Raw genomic sequence first — 24,655 nt, 5'->3', positions numbered from 1 at the left:
GAAGTGATGTCTTGGGTGTTTGGCTGAAGGATGGTGTGGAGTCATGTATGCTAGTTGAAATTTTAAAGTTGATGCAGACAACGTCTGACATAGCTTTGCGGCAAAACTTAGAACAAAAAACTCTCAATAGGAAAAGAAAAGAAACTGATGTAGAAGAAAAGCTGTTGAGACTAGACGGCTTGTCTTCTCATGGTGGTTGAGTAACAGCAGGCGTGCAGGCCAAAGCACACTTTGAAGAGTGTTTCAAGAGCAGGTCATATGGTATTTTAAAGTGTCCTAATATTGTGATTGAGTCCCCTACAACAGTATTAAATGCATCTAAGGTAAGAAAACATTGTAATTTTCCCAAAATATACATTAATATTAGAGTAATTTGCAACTGATTTCTAAAGGATTCGTTTTTAAGCAAGTTCGGAGCAAACCCCTCCCTTACACAAGCCTACAATTCACTGATTGGTCAGCTGGCCACACCTGTTATGATTGGCACAGAGAGAATTCCTTGACCCAGTTAGCCAGCGCAAATCACTGGACGAGACAAAATAAATTCTTCCCACATAATGACGTAGAGAAGTAGCGGCATGTTAGAATTAGCCTTTTTAGTGTGGGGGTTGACCCTTAAATTTTATAAAGAATATATCTTTGGATTTGAGACTTTAGTCTTTACAATTTAACAGATCTTATTTATGCACCAAGAGCTTGTAACACTCCAAAGAGAAAGTTTGAAAATCGCATCATATGACCCCTTTAAGACCCTAAAGAATCATAAAACCTGTGGAAAAGGGGCATTCAATGAGCACTTTAAACATTCTCAAGGTATCCTTTATGTGACAAAGATTTTCCACACTGAGAGCAGGTGAAATGCTTTTATGAAGTGTGAGTTAACAAATGAATCTTGAGTTGTCCTTTCTGTGTAAAACTCCTTCCACACTGAGAGCAGCTGAATGACTTGATCCCAGCATGAATTGACATGTGCTTCTTAAGGCTTGCTTTACATGAGAAAGTTTTTTCACATCGAGGGCAGGTGAAAGGTTTTACTGAAGTGTGAGTTACCAAATGACTTTTAAGGTGTCCTTTCTGTGTAAAACTCCTTCCACATTGAGCACAGCTGAAAGGCTTTATTCCAGCATGAATTAACATGTGATTCTTAAGGCTTGCTTTATACCAGAAAGTGTTTCCACACTGAGAGCAGCTGAAAGGTTTTTCTGAAGAGTGAGTTAACAAATGATTATTAAGGTGTTCTTTCAGTGTAAAACTCTTTCCACACTGAGAACAGCTGAAAGACTTTATCCCAGTATGAATAAGCATGTGCTTCTTAAGGCTTGCTTTATACCAGAAAGTTTTTCCACACTGAGGGCAGGTGAAAGGTTTTTCTGAGGAGTGAGTTACCAAATGAATCTTAAGTTGTCCTTTCTGTGTATAACTCTTTCCACACTGAGAGCAGCTGAAAGGCCTTTTGACTTCTGTTTTTTTAATGCTGCAACTAGCTGCATTTTCTTCATTGACATCGGGAGCTTTCTTATCCTCATATTTCTCATCCACCTCTTTCAGATCTTGTCTTTCTTCTTTCATTTTCATCTGGCCTAAAATTAAATCGAAATAAAAGTGTAAATTAATTGAAACGTAAAAAAAAAAAAAAAAAAAGGATGAAAATTGTATAAAACTAGCAAAACTTCAGCAAACAGGGTTCTTTTATAATTATGGTCATGAATCTTAATCTGAAAAATTTAATGAATTTAGCATGAGAGTCCCTACCACATATTTCACCTCACTCTCATATTTCTAAATATAATTCAGGAGGAAGGTCATCCGAGACTGGTCACTTGTCCTTCTGAAGGCTTTTTAGTGCTACATGTAGCACCTACAAAGTTAACGGGGCCTCCAAAGAGTCTTTTCGATGTCTTTATAAATAAACCACAGATTTGAGTTTTAAACAACTACATTCTCGCCTGAAAAACTTTTAAAATTACATTTCATGACACAAAAACAGTAATATTTTGAAAATGATCCAAACAAATGGTGCTTGAACTCAACCAATGCTGCGTGAACTCAACTAATCAGGATGTTTAGCGCCCAACTCCCGCCCCCGAAAGTTCCGGACCTTTTGAAAAAGTACTACCTCGCCAGCAGGGACTTTCTGAGGGGCATTTTTTTTTTACCCGGAACTTTTAATTCTTGGTTCCTGCGGTTGAAACACACCGAGTACCAGCCCAAAGTCCCTAGTTCCTGGGTAAAGTTCTTGCGGTGGAAACACTGCATAAGTGAATGGCGCGGCAGGATTTTCTGTCTGAAGTGTTTCTCTCTCTGTTCAGCCTTCAGTGTAACGTGTCTAAACAAACAGCACGTGTTGTCAGTGATTTCAGCTACTGTACACTGTATAATGACAACAGAGCTTTCTCAGCCGCTCCAGCAACAGACTCGGCCCGTGAAACTATTAGCCGCTCCAGCAAAGGACGAAACGCGGAAAACTATCGGCATGGTTTTTGCCGATAACCGATTGTACCAGCAATCAACTATCGGTGCTGATTAATCGGTAAAACCGATAAATCGGTCGACCTCTACAGTTTACACTTTTGCCAATATCTCCTTTACTGTACATACAGTACCTAATTATTTTTTTAAAAACAATTGCTGTAAATCACCAAAATAATTTTTCTCATGTTCCGAAGGCGATATTACATTTGTAGTTACGAGTCTAACTTACTACATGTGCTATTTTGTCAACATCACCCTTGCTGTACAGACAGTACATAATTATTATAAGAAAACAATTACTGTAATTCAACAAATGAGGTTTATTATGTTCCAAAGGTTGTAGTTTAACATCCGCTTTTAACATCTTGCTTGGACAACTTTTGCCCACTGTTGTCTAGACCAGCATGCACTGCCCCATCTGCCCCCTGGATGTCTGAGGTTCTCCGTGAACATCGCTCTAAACTCAGGGCTGCAGAGAGGAAATGGCAGAAATCAAGAAACTCTACAGACCTCAGTGTGTATCAGTCTCTCCTCTCTTCCTTCTCTGCAAATGTCTTCACAGCTAAAACATCCTACTACCACAACAAAATTAACAGCTGTTGTGATGCTCGGACACTCTTCAAGACTTTCACAAATAAGACAAGATCCATCAGCAACCAATTCTCCACACCGCAGACTGAGGACAACTTCACAATGACCGACGCACACTCTTTCTCCTCCTTCTCCCCACTCTCAGAGATGGACGTCTCCAAACCTCTCCTGTCCAATCATCCTACTACTTGTCCACTTGATCCGATCCCCACTCACCTCCTTCAAGCGATCTCTTCTTCAGTCATACCTTCGCTTACGCACGTTATCAACTCCTCTCTTCACTCTGGAACATTTCCCTCAGCATTCAAGCCGGCTCGGGTAAGCCCACTGCTCAAGAAACCATCTCTAAATCCAGCGCTTCTTGAAAACTACAGACCGGTATCCCTTCTTCCATTCATTGCAAAGACACTTGAGCGAGCTGTGTTCAACCAGTTTTCTATGTTCCTTCTACAGAACAACCTCCTGGACGGCAACCAATCTGGCTTCAAAAGTGGCCACTCAACTGAGACTGCTCTGCTCTCGGTTACTGAAGCCCTGCGACTAGCAAGAGCAGCTTCAAAATCCTCGGTACTCATCTTACTGGACCTTTCTGCTGCTTTTGACACTGTTAATCACCAGATTCTCCTGTCCACCCTCAGAAAGATGGGCATCTCTGGAACAGCACTCCTGTGGGTTAAGTCCTACCTCTCTGACAGATCCTTCAGTGTGTCTTGGAGGGGTGATGTTTCAAAGTCACACCACCTTGCTACTGGGGTTCCTCAAGGCTCAGTACTTGGACCACTTCTCTTCTCAATCTACATGACATCATTAGGATCTGTCATTCAGAAGCATGGCTTTTCTTATCACTGCTACGCTGATGACACCCAACTCTACCTCTCATTCCAACCAGATGACCCGACGGTAGCTGCTCGCATTTCAGCCTGTCTGAGTGACATCTCTAGCTGGATGAATGACCATCACCTTCAGCTTAACCTTACGGAGACAGAACTCCTGGTGATTCCAGCTAACCCATTGCTTCATCACAACTTCTCTATACAGCTGGGCTCATCAACCATTACTCCTTCGAGGACAGCTAGAAACCTAGGAGTTGTGATGGATCATCAGTTAAGCTTCACAGACCACATTGCTACAACTACCCGGTCCTGCAGGTTTGCCTTATACAACATTAGGAAGATTAGACCCTTCCTGTCAGAGCAAGCAACCCAACTTCTTGTCCAAGCTCTTGTTCTCTCCAGACTGGACTATTGTAATGCTCTCCTGGCGGGCCTTCCTGCACGTACTGTCAAGCCTCTGCAATTGATCCAGAATGCAGCAGCGAGGGTTGTCTTCAATGAGCCAAAAAAAGCTCACGTTACTCCTCTCCTCATCAGGTTACACTGGCTACCAGTAGCTGCTCGCATCATATTCAAGGTACTGATGCTAGCCTACAAGACGACCACTGGCACGGCACCAACTTACCTAAACTCATTGGTTAAGGCTTATGTGCCCTCCAGAAGTTTGCGATCTGCAAGTGATCGACGCCTTGTGGTACCATCCCAAAGAAGTTCAAAATCACTCTCACGGACCTTTTCCTGGACTGTGCCCAGCTGGTGGAATGACCTCCCAATCTCAATTCGTACAGCTGAGTCTTTAGTCATTTTCAAGAAACAGCTAAAGACTCATCTTTTTCGCCTGCACTTAACCAACTAACACTAGCACTTTTCCTTTTCTTGTCTTTTAATTAAAAAAAATAAATAAATAAAAAAAAAAAAAAACCTACCTTTGCGTTCTATACTAGACTAGCTGAGACTTGTCATGGCACTTGTATACTGTTGTTGTTCTCTTGTTGACCCAACTGCTTCTATTGTTCTCATTTGTAAGTCGCTTTGGATAAAAGCGTCTGCTAAATGATTAAATGTAAATGTAAATGTAGTTCACTCGTAGTGGACAAACTGACTACAGCTGAAAGTTTGCCAATATCAACCTAACTGTACATACAGTACATAATTATTCTTGATAAACAGTTACTGTATTTCACCAATTTTTTTTTTTCATGTCACAATGGCTGTAGTGCATTTGTAGTTACAAGACTGACTTTCTACAGGTACATTTTTTACAATAACACCCTTATTTTCCTAGTGGTCATACTGACATGCAATTATGATGTGATATTGCCTAGCACGTCAGAGAACTACGGCTCTGTGTAGTAAGTGACGCTCCATTTGAAAGCAGGTGATGGATATTTACTGCTAATCAAAGAACCGGCTTTACTGATGAGACACGCATGACAATCACATGCGATTAATCGTGCAGCCCTAATATGGATGCATGTATGTGTGTGTGTGTGCTCTGATCATAGTTTTTTATTTTTATTTTAACAAGTACATTTTAAAAAATCCAAACCTCATCCATCTTAATAATTACTATTAATTTATATATATTTATTTATATAAATTATATAATTGTCCATGAAGGCTGGAAGGGAAAACATTCATATATCCAGGTGTGCATAATTATTAGGTAGATTTACTTTTACCAGTAAAATGAGGCAAAAAAGTTCAGATTGATGTGGTTTGGAATTTGTAAAATGTGCTCGATTTAAAGAAATATGATTAGAATATCAACTTTCTAAAATGTATGTCCTCACTGTACACATACACACTCATAAATGAATAAATATGAATATAAATAAATAATGTGATGTAGAATCAAAAGCCACTAGGAGCGTACTACAACCTTTAAAACATGAAAAAAGAGAATTAGGTGAATTTTGGTGAATTAGTTTTTAATGAAAATATTTGTGTGCTGTACCAGCAGTAAATGTGTTACTGTGAAAATGTAACCTTTAGTAAGTCAGTCTGGTCACTACGAATATACAGCAACCTTTAGAGAGAGGAGGGGGGGAAAAAACACTTTTGGTGATATTTCTGTATTTTTTATTTTCCTAGAATAATTGAGTGAAGTGAAGTGACATACAGCCAAGTTTGGTGACCCATACTCTGAATTCGTGCTCTGCATTTAACCCATCCAAAGTACACACACACAGCAGTGAACTTTCACCTGTAGTAAGTCAGTCTTGTAACTACAAATGAACTACAACCTTTGGAACATGAAAAAACCTTTTGGTGAATTACAGCAATCATTTTCTAAGACAAATTATGTACTGTATGTACAGTAAGGGAGATACTGGCAAAATTTCACCTGTAGTAAGTCAGTCTTGTAACTACACATGTCCTACAACCTTTGGAACATGAAAAAAAAAATATATAAAAATTATATATATATATATATATATATAACAAAAACAAACAAAAAAAAAATATATATATATATATATATATATATATATATATATATATATATATATATATAACAAAAACAAACAATATATATATATATATATATATATATATATATATATATATATATATATATATATGGTGAATTATGGTAATTTTTAAAGAAAATAGTCTGTTGGTACTGTACATATATTAAGGGAGATATTGTCTGTAGCGACATATTGGTTAAATATTTTCTGTCAGTTTGCCAAAAAGACATTTACTATGGCATTGTAAACATAATTTATATTAATGGACTTCGTTTTGTACTGAAAGGTAAATTTGCAGACGGTCCCTAAAGCAGCCTAGGCGAATATCCAGCGAATATCAAACCTAAAACTAACTTTACCGTGCTGTACAACCGGCATTTTTAGTAACGTCACTATAGGACTGTGGTGAAGTAGAGCATTATTTGCTTGGTCAGTACTTTTTACTGTATCGGTTCAGTTTTGCAGCAGGCTTTGCAAAAATTCAAATTGACTTTTACTGTAAGATGTGACAATGAACTTTGAAACATGGATTTAAGAAATGTAAGTCTTATGTTTAAACAAAAGATCTGTGAATATACCACATTTGTCTTTAACGTCTGTTTGAAGAATAAACACATACCTCCTTGTTCCTCGTGTTTTATTCTCCAAGTTTCTGGTTCCTCGTGTTTTATTCTCCAGGTTTCTGGTTCCTCGTGTTTTATTCTCCAGGTTTCTGGTTCTCTCATGTTCTCTTCATTCTCATCTTTAACAAACTCCATCTTCTCTTCACAGCAGCAGATCTCAGTTCAGATGATACTCCTCCAGATATTCCTGCTTGATTCAAAACTTAGTCAGGAATGTGAGGACGAGAATATTACAGGTATAACTGACCTGATTCAAAAACTGTATTTCTTTATTTACAGAAAAAAACATTTCTAACAGTTTGTATTAAACCAGCATCACGAGAGAACAACAGAGAGCGCGGTGAAACTAATCTTCTTCTTCTGAGGTTTAATGATGTTTGTCAAACAAACGAATGTGTTTAGCGCCACCCGCTGGACTGGAGAGTGAAGCGACGAGAGGAGGATAATAAAACGGGAAGATTTGTTTTATTTTTGAAAACAGGGTAGCTGCAGTAGAGCTGAAGATCTTTGCGGGGGTTCGGCGAGTTCGGGCTTAATTTATATCATCTTACGCGGGCTCGGGCTCATGCTCCGGTTTGAGAGGTAAACGAGCGGTCATGTGATGTGTTTCGATTAGCGCGAGAAAGATGCGACAACGAATGCTGAGTATGAGAAACGGAGGTTTGCCTTACGTTTTGGTTGCACCAGCAACTAAAGCAAAGTCTGAGGTGTGGAAAAGTTTTGACCATGTTTATAATGAGAATCAGGGCCGGCCCGCGGTATAGGCAAATGCTAAGGGCGCCACTCGTCCATAGGGGCGCCAGAATGAGTGAACGAGTTAATTTTTTTTTATATACATATTTTTTTTATAATAGGCTACTATTTAAAAACTATTAATTCGAAATACTACCAAATAAAGCAAAAAAAAAAAAAAAAGTCCGGCTCTTCAATCTTCCGGCTCTTCAATCATCGAGTGCTTGAAGTGCGTCAGAAACAGAGCGCGCGCACGATCAGTTGTTGGTAATTTGTTCTGTAGCGTGCCCGACGCGCATCCAATGTAGACAGCACTGCTTTTGTTAACACACAGCTCGTAGAAACGGGCCTGGCAGCTCGCGCCAGTTCTAGACACGGTGAAAGTTTCCTGATTGTGACGGAAGGCCGAATTTACATGACACATTATAAATGAGCATAGTCTGCGATAGATACAGTGCCAAAAAGAAGAGAAGAGGATAAAGACAGAGGTAAAGAGATGTAGTGAAAGAACAATTTATTGCATAGGAGTAAGATACTATAATTTCATGGCAGTTATTTTTACCTTAAACTTAATGTTAGCAGTTGTTCTGAGTTTTGAGTCCCCAGACTGTGATTTTGTACAATCATGTCAGTTTTAAGACACATTTTTTATTATCACTTTTTATTAATGTTTTACTCTACAGTTGTGCAGTTTTGGGGGGATACAGTACAGGCCAAAAGATTGGAAACATTACTATTTTTAATGTTTTTGAAAGAAGTTTCTTCTGCTCATCAAGCCTGCATTTATTTGATCAACAATACAGAAATCTAATATTGTGATACATTATTACAATTTAAAATAATTTGTTTTCAATTTATTATACTTTAAATTATCATTTATTTCTGTGATGCAAAGCTGAATTTTCAGCATCATTCCTCCATTCTTCTGACATCCGGTCTATCACATGATCCTTTAGAAATCATTCTAATATGATGATTTATTATGAGTGTTGGAAACAGTTCTGCTGTAATGTGTGTGTGTGTGTGTGTGTGTGTGTGTGTGTGTATATATATATATATATATATATATATATATATATATATATATATATATATATATAGATGCTAAATCATGAACACAATGACAGGGTGAAATGGGCTGTGATGCATGGGGCGCCAGGTAAAATCTTGCCTAGGGCAGCAAATTGGTCAGGGCCGGCCCTGATGAGAATAATGAGCCAGTGGTATATTGCTGTACGCACCATCAGAGAGCGCAGACCTTATGACAATTAACCATGGTTTTACTACAAATAAAACCAAAAAACCATGGTTACTATAGTTAAACCATGGTAACTACAAATTAACCATGGTTTTGCTATATTAACCATGGTATTTGTAGTAAATCTGTGGTTATACAAATGGTAGTCAACACGCCAAAAAACCATGGGTTACTACAGTTTCACTATAATAAAACCATGGTTATTTGAACGCAATGAAAACCTCTACAGTGGATTCAATAATTTTCCTCAAACCAAAACATGTAGGCTTAGCCTAATCTCTGTGAGTAAAGGTTTTTCAAATGATAACTAAATATTCACTGAGTCTTAAATGCATAATGTGGACAGAGAATTTACGCTATTCTTTTATTAAATGTCAGCTGCTAGTGGCGAAGCAAATATTTCCAAATACCCATCTTAATTTAAAATGTATCTTAATTTAATTTGTTCGAAATGACTCGTTTTTATTGGTGCGTACGTGCATTGGTTTATTTATAGGCTAATGAGCCTATGTCTATTTGTGCTGAGATCCCAGCCGGTATCACACTGGTATCTTCAATTAGATCCTAGTTTGCATTTAGATCAACAGTACAGGATAAAGGCTAACAATCAAATGATGGGCAGCAATGGCTTTACAATCAACTTCAATAAACTACCACATGCTCAAAATTGTAGCAGTTTTATTTTGGAAACATACTGTATAAAACAGATGAAAATAATCCCAAACTTTATTTTTCTAGAGTATGCATGGATGTATTGTTAAAAACATGTAGTAGAACAATCCAAATACAATAATATTTAAAGGTTTTTGTAAAATAATATGGCATATAAATGCATAGTTTTTGCGGCACTTGCAAGAGAAACTCTTGTACCTTTATGACTGAAACCAGTGGATCTTTTATTTTGGTGGAAAACTACAGTTTCTGTAAAAAACATGTTTGAGTAATGTGTCTCATGACAAGAGATGTGTACATTTGTGCAGTGAAAATGTGTCGCACAGTTTGAGAAGGGAACCTTCAACCAGGACCGCTGTAAGGAGAGGGAAGATTAGGACAATTCCAAGGGCCCAGTGTTAGAGAGGGCACCCCGAGTGTGGGGGGGGGGGTTTCTAATGGGAACCCCCCCGGACTGTGTCTTCTTTACCGTGGGGAAAGCAGCAGAATGCGATTTCTACCGCAGGGGACTCTAAAATGTTAGAACCAACAGCCTCGTGCATACAGTGTGGTTGTGCTTCGGGTGATCCTTGAAAGAGTCCCAGCGCTAGGTCCATTCTGACGCCGTCCCCTCCACTCTCTCCCACTTGTGCACTTTCTGTACCGTCCTGTATAAACATTTACATTTAATCATTTAACAGACGCTTTTATCCAAAGCTACTTACAAATGAGAACAATAGAAGCAGTCAGGTCAACAAGAGAACAACAACAGTATACAAGTGCCAGGACAAGTCTCAGTTAATCTAGTACAGAACGCAAAACATTTTTTTTTTTAAATATGAAAGACAAGAAAAGAAGGAGAAGTGCTAGTATTAGCTGGTTAAGTGTTGGCGAAAAATATGGGTTTTTAGATGTTTCTTGAAAATGAGTAAAGGCTGTTCGGATTGAGATTGGGAGGGAATTTCAGCAGCTGGACACAGTCCAGGAAAAGGTCCGTGAGAGTGATTTTGAACTTCTTTGGGAGAGCACCACAAGGCGTCGTTCACTTGCAGAGGGCAAACTTCTGGAGGGAACATAAGATTGAACCAGTGAGTTTAGGTATGTTCACAATAACTTTGATATTGTGAAATATATTTAACTGAAAACTGAATACAAAATAAATCACACAATATTTTCACTTTACAGTTCAGCAACAGTGAGGTTGGAAACAAAGTGGACAACACTATTCATTAAACACTTATTTAATGTATTCAGATGATCGTTTACAATATTAACAAATTATTCACAAGCAGTGTTTTCAGAGCCCCCAGTTACACTGTTTTAATCAGAACACTATCATTACAGTGTAGTAAAACAAGTCAAATCTAATTCAGTACATTTTTATTAAACTAAGTACAATCAAAACCTATCACAAAAGGTCAAAGCATCTCTAGCAGAAGTGACAGTGCAATGTAGCAGATGAACAATTTCTTACCAATGTTTCAAGAATAAGCCGATCCTTGATGACTCTACAAGGGGAAAGAAGAAATGGTTTACTGAAAAGTTCTTAAAAAGCAGGATTTCATATTATACCATTTCTTTAAACCAGTGGTTCTCAAACATTTTAAAACCAAGTACCACTTCAGAAAATATTTGTTATTAAATATTAAGTTCCAGGATAATGACCAACATTAAATTTCAGCAGCGTAGTAGGCCTAACTATTCAGCTACAGCTCTACAGTTAAAAAATGAGGCAGGTTTATTCTAATAAGATTACTTGTTGTCAGCCACTTTACCATGGTAAATACAGTTTGAACATTAACACTACACTGTGCTTACATACAGGTAAATAAAAACTTAAAGTTTAAATTAAAATACGTTATAACAAAAGTTACATAACTTTACTGTACATTAACTGTACTATAATGTTAAAAAAAAAAAAACCTTACTCAAAGATGAAATTAAAATGTATTAATATTAATATTTAATTGAGTGATTCCTCTGTGTAACCACTAGAGGGGGCCTGACACTGAGAACCACTGCTTTAAACAATCCTAATTCATTTTTAAATTCATTTTCATTAATTCATTAAAATTGTACCGACATTTGCACTTATATGTTTCAGAAAACACTTTGATACTATTATAAGAATTAAAACATATATAACACACCTAATGCATGGGATTCATATCAGGAAAATGTGGAAAAATCTCTAAAAGACAGACATTAACACCTAACTTACCAGCAACACATTAGGTGAGCATCTAACTTGATCATCTGTGATAAAACAACGCAAAAATACACACACGGGTATTTATTTATCTTCTGCAGGTTACGTCCTTTATAAGCTACCCATTTGTAAACTCTGGTTATACTTTACTATTTTCAAAAGATAATAAAGATAGCGATTTACGGGGAAGTCGTGGCCTAATGGTTAGAGAGTCGGACTCCCAATCGAAAGGTTGTGAGTTCGAGTCCCGGGCCGGCAGGAATTGTGGGTGGGGGGAGTGCATGTACAGTTCTCTCTCCACCTTCAATACCACGACTTAGGTGCCCTTGAGCAAGGCATCGAACCCCCAACTGCTCCCCGGGCGCCGCAGCATAAATGGCTGCCCACTGCTCCGGGTGTGTGCTCACAGTGTGTGTGTGTGTGTGTTCACTGCTCTGTGTGTGTGCATTTCGGATGGGTTAAATGCAGAGCACAAATTCTGAGTATGGGTCACCATACTTGGCTGAATGTCACTTCACTTTCACTTTTCACTTTCATTTTCTTACCTCATTCTGGGGCTTCAGCTCACTTTCGTTTTGTGATTTATTGTGGGATTACATTGATGCTGCTTTATTCTCCTGAAACACATACAGCATTAAGTAAACATTTCTGCTCATTCCGTCAAATTGATGGATATGGATTATATGTAGTGCAACGTTATCAACTGAAATTATTTGTTTCAGTCATTTTGAGTGAAACTTCCCCAAAACCGAAAGTGCCTCCCATAATCTAAAACGTAGCAGAGCAGACTTAAAGGTGAGCCACCACGGTCGTGCAGCAAGACGGGTGGAACGCGGAAAAAGTTCTGTTCGTGACGGGTGTGAACGGCTCTATTGTTCGGCTCAGACAGGAACAAGAAACATTCATCAACGGAGCAGGTTCCGCCACAGATGACGTTAACGCAGGTTTTCAGCGACATGAAGAACACAGTTTTATTATCGGTGTTTCTGGTATTTTTGAACGGTGAGTGTTTCTTAATCTGTTTTATACAATTCCACAGGCTGTCCATTCTGCGAAGCTGTAAACCACATTAATAAACGCTCCCAGAGTTCAAGTTGGTTTCACATTCGCACAAAAGACCTTTTTTTTTAACAGCTTTAAGACAGTGGAGCAAAGTGTTTACTCAATACTCATTTTGGGTAAATCTGTGCACCGATTTAAAAGATTGAATCTTCAAGAGGAGTTAGTGTAGAAACATTTCACTTGTGCACATCTTTAAAATTCTTCTTCTGAGGTTCATCTGAGGATAAACTCGTAGCTGTAGGCTAATGCATTCAGTAAAATTATTAAAGGTTTTAATGAAAGTGAACAACCTCGATTTAAGCAAAGTTGAAAGTTGGACAGCTTCAAGCTTGAATGTGTTTCATTGTTAAAAGCTGCCTCATTAAAAAGGGAAGATAAGTTTGGTGTCTGTACAACTTAAAAGGTATAAAACAACATATACATAGTCGTACTTGGCGATATGAATAATTTACTTTCATGAATCGTTGCATTGTAATAAAGTTATTGAGAGCAGAACTCTGAATATCTGAATATGAAACCAACTTTAATGCAGTCACAGAGCACTGCTCCGAGACCAGCGAACCCCAGGAGAATCTTTTCTTTCTCTCATCTAAACACTGTCAGTGAGCATGAGAAAGCTAATATCTATTAAAGAGTTTACAAACACTCAAGGTTTGTGTTCTAGTGGATTTCCAGTCTGTTTAAACATCTGAATAACATATAATACTGCAAAATGAGAACATATTTTAAGTCTTTGCAATGTAAATATTCATAAGGTATTTAACTTGTTTTTAGAGATTGTATATTTTAATATAAGTGTATTTTCTTGCTGCATTGGCACTTATGTTCAGCCTTTTTTGGGATGAATCTTTGAGGATCTATCATTGTTACCAGGTTTGTTTGGTGAGGCAGCTGAAAGAAAGGAAGTGTCTGCTTTGGAGGGAGATTCTGTTACTTTACACGCTAACGTTACTGAAATACACAAGATTGATCTGATGATGTGGATGTATGGATCTCAGGGGTCTATTATTGCTAAGCTCAATGGAAAAAGTCAACTGATTTCACTCTATGATGTTGATGACGGGAGATTCGGAGACAGACTGCAGCTGGACAGTCAGACGGGATCTCTGAGCATCACTGACATCAGGACCAAACTCTCTGGAGACTATCAGCTGAAGATCATCAGCAGTGAGACCTCGTACAAGACATTCAGTCTGACCGTCCACGGTGAGCTGCTCGCATCTAACCAGTTCAGATCGCTGTTGTCAGAGATACAAATATCTATTTGTGTGATTTTTCTTATGAAAAAAGAAAAATGTTCACAGTTTCATGCTTAAAATGACACTATATGAATAAGCAAAGGATCAATATTTTAATGTTTCCTTATTTAATGTTTTATTGCATTTTAATCAATAGTCTCATTAGCTTTAATTATATATACTCATATTAAAATGGACTTTGATTAAACGTGATCCAGCAGTGAAATCTCAAAAACTGTTTTTGTTTGCTCTACAGATGTGTTTTTTGCTGGTATAACAAACAAGAAAGAGGGAGAATCTGTCACTTTACAGACTGATGTCAGTGAACTTCAGAAACATGATGTGATTGTGTGGATGTTTGGACGTTTGAGGCCAGACACTTTCATGGCTGAACTCAACAGAGCACTTCATACGATCTCATACAGTGAAGACGGGAGACTGAGAGACAGACTACAGCTTGATGATCAGACTGGATCTCTGACCATCACAAACAGCAGAAGCACAGATACAGGAGTTTATCAACTGCAGATCACCAACAGCAAAGAGACCTTCTACAAGAGATACAATGTGTATGTCAGTGAGTACATTTACATTTTAATAAACCTTTTTCCTAACTATTATTATCACTTTTCCAATTCTATGATAATGTTATTAAAGAACATGTGAAGAGATGTTAATGAGGTTTGTAATCATAACATTTTGTGGGAAATAACTTGAAACTGTTGTCAGGATTTGCATAACAATGTTAAACTCGACTAACACGGGTCAATATCTCTCTAGCTGTTCCTGAACCAGGTCTATCTTCAGGAGTTGTTGCCCTGATCTGTATTTGTGTGCTGCTCGGTGCAGCTGCATTGGTAATCACTGGTGTGTGTTACTATCACCGCAAGTACTTAAGACTAAAGCGTAAGTATCACACAATCAAGTTCCTTATAAATTGACCTTAATATGTAGTTCTCAAACAAATAAAATGTTTTTTTAACATGGTGTTTTTTAAAAATCATGTTCTTGTTTTGTTTCCTAATAGATGTCAAGACACAAATGTACTCAGAAGGCAAGTTTAATCACCTTTCCTTAAACAATGTTTACATAAATTAATGAAATAACTGTTTACGGAGAAGTCTCCGGTAAACAGACGTCAATGAAGCATTGATTTGGCGGTTCTCAGCATGTACGCGAAAGGAGAATTATGAAATCAAATCAGGAAGGAAAGAAGGAAAAAACATTGTTAGTGATACTTCCACAGCACACACATTTTACCCTTTTATTATAGATTAAAGCGAAACCGAATGGCTATCAACATGGTGGTTTACATCATTAATAAATTAAAGGAAATTAAATCTTTTTATGAATATTTCACAAACATTTTACCCAGCTTAATACATTGAATTAAATATGTAACTCGCCAAGTACAGATTAACTTGAATATTTAATTTCATTAATGTTTAATTCCTTTTTGGTTTGAAGAACTTCGTAACAACTTTCTTTAAACTGTTCTACTGGGTTTCCCTTGGGGTGGTATGGTGTTGTTCTCTACGAAAACAAGTAATCTTGCACAATTCCTGGATAGTAAATGTTTCAAAATGTGGCGCTTAGACACTGTGTAGCTTTGCTGGGAAACCATAATGCACTAAAGCAATAGTCCCAGAGGCCCTTAGCGACCATTTGAGTACCTCTGTAGACACACCTAAGGACTCAACCAAGGCTACAGAAGAAGGTTGGTAAACCTGTCCCTGTTCAGCCTCGCCCAGATGGTTCAAAATGAACTGCCTTATGCATTCCACTTCCTTATGGGATGCCAAATCATCACTGAGCTGACCATTTGGAAGTTGAGACGGTCCGTCTCTGTCTGCATCCTAACTCTGAGCACCTGCTCAATACTGGATTTTGAAATTGAAAGTAGACAGACTACAGCAGGGCTAGGCAACATCGGTCCTGGAGTGTCGACGTCCTGCAGAGTTTAACTCCAACCCTGAAAAAACCCCTGACTAGTCTGTAGTCTTAGTAATCCTGAAGACCTTGATCAGCTTGTTCAGATGTGTTTGATTAGGGTTAGAGCTAAACTCTGCAGAACATCTGCCCTCCAGGACTGATGTTGCCTGTCCCTGGACTAGAGACTAGTGGTGTCGAGTTTTGCAGCGGTCAGGACATATGTTCGGGGGTTACTATCAGTCACCACCATGAATTGACTCCCATATAAGTAATCAATAAACTTATTGGTAACCACTCACTTCAGTGCTAAACATCTCCAGCTAATGAGGTGGATACTTCAGACCCTGACTGGAGTACAAATGTGTTGTCTCATTTGAATTCAAGATTTTAACTAAATTACTGGAACACATTACAGGGAAAAACAAGTAAATATATATATATGAGAAAAACAGAGAAAAACATCATAAAGATTAATAGGCCTATACAAGAAATATATTTTTACTTGAGTAGTAAATTACGGTTCATTTGTGTGCTACACGAAAGTAAGCAGATGGCAGAAACTGGCATCCTATTTTTCTTTAGGCATATTTTATGATTTGTTTTTATTGTGAATGTGCACAAAGGCAACCCGTTTACAATTCCAAAACTAAATCAAGTTAAGATGCTACTTTGACAATGCAGCATGTTCATTGTCATAATAAAACAGTCAAACATAAAAAAACACTGCTCAGTTTAAATATGTAATAAAATCTGTGCTGTCAAGTGTTATCACCGTATCACCATGATTTTATGAAAAACATTTTGTTTTACGTGGAGATTGGAATGCGGGCGAAGTAGGTTATAATTAATAATAATTTGGCATTCAAATACATTGCGAATACGGAAACATTTTACAGAAAATTTTTAAAACTTAGTTTTCAGAATTCATTTCTAATTCATGTTTATTCAATTCAAGTTTATTTGTATAGTGCTTTTTACGATACAAATCGTTACAAAGCAACTTTACAGAAAATTATGTTTCTACAATATTTAGTAATAGCTTAAGTGGTGACTGTCAGTTTGTGAGCATATGACAGGATTTTTCAGACGTCAGCCAGAAGATGAACATTATTAACAGCAATTATTCTATGCATTAACACTTGTAGCAATTTTTGTTAGTTCTGTTTGTTGATTCAGGGTTAGTATCATCTGAGGTCCTCTGAGGGTCAGCATCATCTCTTCTCAGGTGTTCTGGATCCAGACTGGAGCTTGTGTAAATCCTAGTTACCACGGGATATAAATCCCAGCAGAAATAGAGAAACAAATAGAGACATCATTAGCATAGCTGCTGATCCAACAAAGTAAAATTAATTAGTTTAACCCAAGCTAAAGAATAAGAATGCACATTTGATCAGATGCAACTGCAGTCACAGATTACGAGATACATTATTCAAATGCTTGGTGAAAGAGATGTGTTTTTAATCTGGATCTAAACAGAGAGAGTGTGTCTGACCCCCGAACATTATCAGGAAGGCTATTCCAGAGTTTGGGATGCAAATGGTGAAATTTCTAAGGTATTTCCATTGGTAAAAACTGATTCATTTATATATATATATTTTATATATATTTTTTACCTATTTTACAAGTAATGTAAGTCTCGGTTGTCCCCAGAATGTATCTGTGAAATTTCTACTCAAAAATAGCAGCGTAAACTACCGCTTTCTATGCTGTTAATATGACCCAAACAATAAAATAAAAGCATAAAATCATTTATTGCTCTGGACTGAATAACATCAATAGCTGTAATAATTTATTTCTTGAATGCTGGTTTAAAATGCTCTACCGTGAAGATGAACATGGCTTTGTGTGTCACTCAGGGCGGGGTCTCTGCTAATACAGCTGTTCGTCAACAGTCGTGGGTGGGGCTTGTAAAATGTGAACATTATGATTTATGTATCTTCAAAGAACATGTAAAAGTACATTTTGCATATTTTGTACCCTTTAAATTCTGGTAATGGTTCGCCATTTCTTTATAAAACAACTCTTAATGTGTTAGTGCTCTATACATTATACTTTTTTTCTCAGAAACTGTCACATAATATAAATCAAATTATTATAAGTTCTGCTCACTTCTTTAGTTCAGTCATGTGTTACACAATAGTTAGTTAATAGTGAGAATTAAATCTTAAAGTTTTTCTTCTTCATGAGCTTTTGATTGTATTGTTTTAATTCTGTGTGTGTGTGATGCGTTCGTTCAGTTTATTCATTTACAAAATATAAATGACACTATGTTTGAGTCAGAGTCATTTTATTTTAGTGTTTGTTATTAGTGCTCGCCTCAAATATTTTCAAATTTCAAATAGAAATATATATGCTAGTCATGCTAGCAACATGCTATTAACTTGCCAATCTTAACAACATGCTAGTTACTTATCATGCTAACAACTTGCTAATCATGCTAGAATAATGCTTGAAACATGCTAGTAAAACGCTAATAATGCTAACAACATACTAGTAACTAGTATGTAACTAGTAGCAGGTTAACATCATGCTAATAACATGCTAATCATGCTACTTACATGCTAGCATCGTGCTAGTAACTTTTCAATCATGTTAGAAAAATTCTAGTAACTTGTTATTCATACTAACAAAATGTTAACACCATGCTAGTAAAATGGTAACCATGCTGGAATCATGTTAGTAACATGCTAATCATGCTAGAATCATGTAAGTAACATGCTAATCATGTTAAAAACATGCCAGTAACCTGCTAATCATAATAACAAAATGTTAACACGATGCTAGTAGCATGCTTATCATGGTAGCAACATGCTAGTAACTTGCTAGTCATGCTAGCATCCTGCTAAAAAATGGTAGTAACTTGTTAATCATGTCAACACCATGCTAGTAACATGCTAATAATGATAGAATCATGTTAGTAACATGCTAGTAACTTGCTAATCATGATAGAATCATGTTAGTAACATGCTAGTTACTTGCTTATAATGCTAGAAGCCTGCTAGTAAGATGTTAATTGTGCTAGCAACATATTAGCAAACAAACTAATCATTCCAGAATCATGCTAATCATGCTAGCAGTATGCTAGTAAAATGCTAATAATGCTTATTGTTTTATACCTTGTTGCTTTTCTGATAAGCTGTATTGCCTTGAAAACATTCAAACTTTAATTTAATTAAATTTAAAGCTATTTTCAAACTACTTCAGACTAAAAACTTTAAGACTGCAAGATTTTAAAACTTTCTAGCTAGGCTTTTTCAAGCCAACTTAAAGTTTGTTTTCAAACTGTTTAATCCATTTTAGTTTAAGTTAAGTATTCAAGTTCTCTAAACTACAATTATTGTCCACATGAGGTTTATTCAGTGGTGGGCCGTCAGGGTCAGCATGGCCTTCTCTGCCTGCCCTATAAAAATACAATTGTGTAAAAAATGTTTTTATTATTATTTAGGTATCATTTTCATTTGTGTAATGCCCACAAAATGTCCTATGATTAGTTTTGTTGAGGCTGGAATATCCTACAATAAAAAAGTCTGCAGCAATCATGTAGACTGTATAACAACAGGGCAAGCACTTTAAATGCTCACATCTGATTTATTATGAGCATTAGTGACAGAATCATCAGCCAATCAAATTTGGATGTTCTATGACAGCACGCCCTCTGGATCCAGCGACGTGCCCAGTGTTTCCCCCAGCCAGGGTTGCCATGTTTCCTCAACAAAGCCCACCCAATCGTGTTTTGAGGTGTTAAAAATCCATGTTACAAATTGCATTCCAGGAGTAAAATAAAATTTTTTTGGCGGGGTTCCCCTGGTAAAATGTAAATTCCAGGGGCTAAATATCATGTCAATGAGGTCACTTCAACCAGCAGACATGGAAAAACAACCCGCAGCAACATTGTTAAAGTAGCCCAATTTGGCAACACAGTGCCCAGCCTTTAGTTGGGAGTTTCCAAGCTGCTGTCGGCGGCGCCTCTACACCAGACCTTAGCCGCGTTTCCACCGCTGGAACTTTACCAAGGAATTAGGGACTTTGGGCTGGTACTCGGTGTGTTTCCACCACAGGAACCAGGATCTAAATAAAGTTCTGGGTAAAAAAAATGGCCCTCAGAAAGTCCCTGCTGGCGAAGTGGTACTTTTTCAAAGTTTCAGAACTTTCGGGGGCGGGACTTGGGCGCTAAACATCCTGATTGGTTGAGTTCATGCAGCATTGGTTGAGTTCAACCACCATTTATTCGGATAATGTTTTTAAATATTACTGTTAATTGTGTCATGAAATGTTATTTTAAAAGTATTTCAAGCAAGAATGTAGTTGTTTAAAACTCAAATCTGTGGTTTATTTTAAAATGTGTTTCGCGGATCTCAGAGACGGTCAGCTCCATGCGATCAGCGAGAGATCAGTGATCATGTATCCGCCGAGAGCAGCCTCACCTCGGCTAGACCTTCTAATATGTGCCACTGGCTCTGATGTCTCTTTAGTGGTTAAACTAAATATAATCTGGGGAAGGTAAATCTAACAGTTAATCTTTGGTCTGTATTCAACTTATCTATATGTTAAAATGAAAATAAAAAGAAGCAATTGATATAATCTTTTGTTTCATGGTAATGGCTGTATATATACACATATCCCTGAACTAAGTGCATTTCTGTGTCTATTATTATGTTTAAAGGGGAAAAAAGGAGGCAGTGGTATTTGATATCCTATATTGTTTTATTGTAAATGTACAGTGAGGAAAATTGCAGAAGCCAAGGTCAGATGACTGATGTTATCAAGTACGCCGCTGTTTGCTGAATTACCGGATTTGCGTCATCGCGGACATCACATTCCCGAGTCGAATGCGCAAAGTCCGAACTACCAAGGATGCAAGTCTTAAATGTGCGTACTTTGTATTGAGAAATGCGCACAGACCTACGTCACCAGACTATTTCACTGTACTTTAGACCGCGGAAATACAGAAAGCAACAGGTCTGGGTGGAAAATAGTTCCTGGGGAAAAAAGTTCCTGGTACAATTGTTCTGGGTAATTTCGGTGGAAACGTGGCACTTGTTGCCGATCTGCCTTTTTCAAAGCGCTCTTTTGCAGACACTTTTACTGATCCATGTAGGGAAATTTACTCTGAATTTAACCCACCCCCATCTAGTCTACTGTTGAAATGGGTGATCAGTTGTCATTGCCATTAAAAGCCTGTGTGCGCCATAATATGAAAGAAAGTCATGACATGCCAAGTATGTTAGCCCATACTCTGAATTGGTGCTCTGCATTTAACCCATCCAAGTGCACACACACAGCAGTGAGAAGTGAACTCACACCCAGAGCAGTGGGCATCTATATATCCAGTGCCTGGGGAGCAACTGGCGGTTCAGTGCCTTGCTCAAGGGTACTTCAGTCATGGGTATTGAGAGTGGAAGAGAGCACTGTTCATTCACACCCCTCCCACCTACAACTCCTGCCAGCACCAAGACTCAAACCAGCAACCTTCGGGTAATTAGTCCGGCTCTCTAACCATTAGGCCACAGCTACCCCACAGCACAGAGATGGATAGATGTGTACCGGTATATACAGTCGTGGCCAAAAGTTTTGAGAATTACATAAATATTACTTTTCATAAAGTTTGCTGCTAAACTGCTTTTAGATCTTTGTTTCAGTTGTTTCTGTGATGTACCGAAAAACAATTACAAGCACTTCATGCGTTTCAAAGGCTTTTATCGCAAATTACATGACATTTATGCAAAGAGTCAGTATTTGCAGTGTTGGCCCTTCTTTTTCAGGACCTCTGCAATTCGACTGGGCATGCTCTCAATCAACTTCTGGGCCAAATCCTGACTGATAGCAACCCATTCTTTCATAATCATTTCTTGGAGTTTGTCAGAATTAGTGGGTTTTTGTTTGTCCACCCGCCTCTTGAGGATTGACCACAAGTTCTCAATGGGATTAAGATCTGGGTAGTTTCAACATTTTTCAACTTTCTGGTCCCCGAGCCACTTAGTTATCACTTTTGCCTTATGGCACGGTGCTCCATCGTGCTGGAAAATGCATTGTTCTTCACCAAACTGTTGTTGGATTGTTGGAAGAAGTTGCTGTTGGAGGGTGTTTTGGTACCATTCTTTATTCATGGCTGTGTTTTTGGGCAGAATTGTGAGTGAGCCCACTCCCTTGGATGAGAAGCAACCCCACACATGAATGGTGTCAGGATGCTTTACTGTTGGCATGACACAGGACTGATGGTAGCTCTCACCTTTTCTTCTCCGGACAAGCCTTTTTCCAGATGCCCCAAACAATCGGTAAGGGGCTTCATCTGAGAATATGACTTTGCCCCAGTCCTCAGCAGTCCATTCACTATACTTTCTGCAGAAGATCAATCTGTCCCTGATGTTTTCTTTGGAGAGAAGTGGCTTCTTTGCTGCCCTTCCTGACACCAGGCCATCTTCCAAAAGTCTTGGCCTCACTGTGCGTGCAGATGCGCTCACACCTGCCTGCTGCCATTCCTGAGCAAGCTCTGCACTGGTGGCACTCTGATCCCGCAGCTGAATCCTCTTTAGGAGACGATCCTGGCGCTTGCTGGACTTTCTTGGACGCCCTGAAGCCTTCTTTACAAGAATTGAACCTCTTTCCTTGAAGTTCTTGATGATCCTATGAATTGTTGATTTAGGTGCAATCTTAGTAGCCACAATATCCTTACCTGTGAAGCCATTTTTATGCAATGCAATGATGGCTGCACGCGTTTCTTTGCAGGTCACCATGGTTAACAAGGGAAGAACAATGATTTCAAGCATCACCCTCCTTTTAACATGTCAAGTCTGCCATTCTAACCCAATCAGCCTGACATAATGATCTCCAGCCTTGTGCTCGTCAACATTCTCACCTGAGTTAACAAGACGATTACTGAAATGATCTCAGCAGGTCCTTTAATGACAGCAATGAAATGCAGTGGAAAGTTTTTTTGGGGATTTACATTAATTTTCATGGCAAAGAAGGACTATGCAATTCATCTGATCAGTCTTCATAACATTCTGGAGTATATGCAAATTGCTATTATAAAAACTAAAGCAGCAACTTTTCCAATTTCCAATATTTATGTAATTTTTAAAACTTTTGGCCATGACTGTAGATTACTGTTGGTTACTGAACACCCTGACTAAAACTCCCACGGTACGCTACTGGGTTTATTAAGCAAGTAAATCTAAATTTTAGTGTGTTTACTGACCGTTATGTATTTAATTTCTGATTTTTTATTTCTGGGTGACGTGAACAGATGAAATGAAGACAAAAGAAGGTACAGAGGGAGATTCTGTCACTCAGCACACTGGTAGTACCAAACCACAGGGATATGATCAAATACTCTGGAGGTTTGGACCTCAAGGCTCTCTCATCACTCAGATTCCTTTAAGGAACAAAGAGATCTTACCTGAAGATGATGAAAGATTCACCATAGATCTTCTCTATGGTGAGAAGATCTGCCAATGTAAACTGCATTATTAATGATGCTAGCCTTGCTCTCATCTTTACATTTCTTCATGTTTTGGGTGCTCATGCAGTGGATTCACTTCGATTCTCAGAGGGAGAAGACGTCACTCTAGACACCGGTGTTAGTGAACTACAGATGGACGATCAGATTCTCTGGAGCTTTGAATTTGAAGACACTATTATAGCTAAAAGAGATGGAGACACCAATCAGGTTTTAAATGATTCTGATAGTGGGAGATTCAGAGACAGACTGCAGATGGATGATCAGACTGGATCTCTCACCATCACAAACACCAAAACCACAGACTCTGGAGTCTATCACCTTCAAATCAGCAGCAGAAATAAAGTGTCGTATCAGAAGTTTTCTGTGTGCTGTTAGTATAGCTGGATACTTTAGATGCAATTATCATATTTTTGCTAATTTTAAATCCGATTTTCACTGAACTGAGATGTTCACCTGAACACTCATATTTTCTATTTTTTCTGTTGCATGTGCTGCCGTGACATGAAGTGGACACAGTAAAAGTGAGAGCGGGAGGCTCCATCACTCTGAACACTGATGTTACTGAACCAGAGAATGATAATGACATCGGCCTTGCTGAAATCAGCCAAGTCAGCAGTAAGACCTCAGTGAATCATGCTAATGATGTGATATTAAGAGACAGACTGCATCTAGGGCATACAGATGTGCATGTTTTTTTTTACTGTAGGAGAACACAATACATTGCATTTTTCAGAAAGGAGAATGGATTCTTAAAAGCAAAGAGATGAGATGGGAAAGTCAAATGACTGGCTAATTTTGCTGCTATTGTTGTTGAAAAATCAACCTCTTAAATAAGGAGACTAATTCATCCAGATGTATTTCATGTTACTATATGGCTCAGCCTGTTGAACGTTTAGTGGGACCGAGATGTTCATCTCCACACATTTCTCTCTTTCTCTTCTATAACGCTGCTGTGACAGATGAAGAAAACAAAGTGTCAGTGATGGAGGGAGATCGTGCCAAACTAAACACTGATGTTAGTGAACTACAGAGAGACGCTCTGATACTCTGGATGTTCGGCTCCAGAGAAGGCCTTATAGCTAAAGCTGATATGGAGAACAATAGGATATCTTTATATG

At 38.1% G+C, this 24,655-nt stretch overlaps 1 protein-coding gene across 1 annotated transcript; it reads right to left on the bottom strand.

Moving 5' to 3' along the window:
• Nucleotides 1-609: 609 nt before the first annotated feature.
• LOC132096352 (gastrula zinc finger protein XlCGF8.2DB-like) lies at nucleotides 610-7,416 on the bottom strand. The gene is made up of 2 exons (XM_059501684.1): nucleotides 6,990-7,416; nucleotides 610-1,580 (listed from the first exon to the last, which is right to left on the bottom strand). The coding sequence occupies exons 1-2, from the start codon at nucleotides 7,126-7,128 to the stop codon at nucleotides 865-867; spliced, it is 855 nt and encodes a 284-aa protein (XP_059357667.1). The 5' UTR covers nucleotides 7,129-7,416; the 3' UTR covers nucleotides 610-864.
• Between the last annotated feature and the right edge of the window lie 17,239 nt (nucleotides 7,417-24,655).

The sequence above is a fragment of the Carassius carassius genome, chromosome 1 (genome assembly GCF_963082965.1).
Source record: "Carassius carassius chromosome 1, fCarCar2.1, whole genome shotgun sequence".
Classification (NCBI taxonomy): Eukaryota; Metazoa; Chordata; class Actinopteri; order Cypriniformes; family Cyprinidae; genus Carassius; species Carassius carassius.
This window is presented reverse-complemented; position numbering and strand designations above follow the sequence as displayed.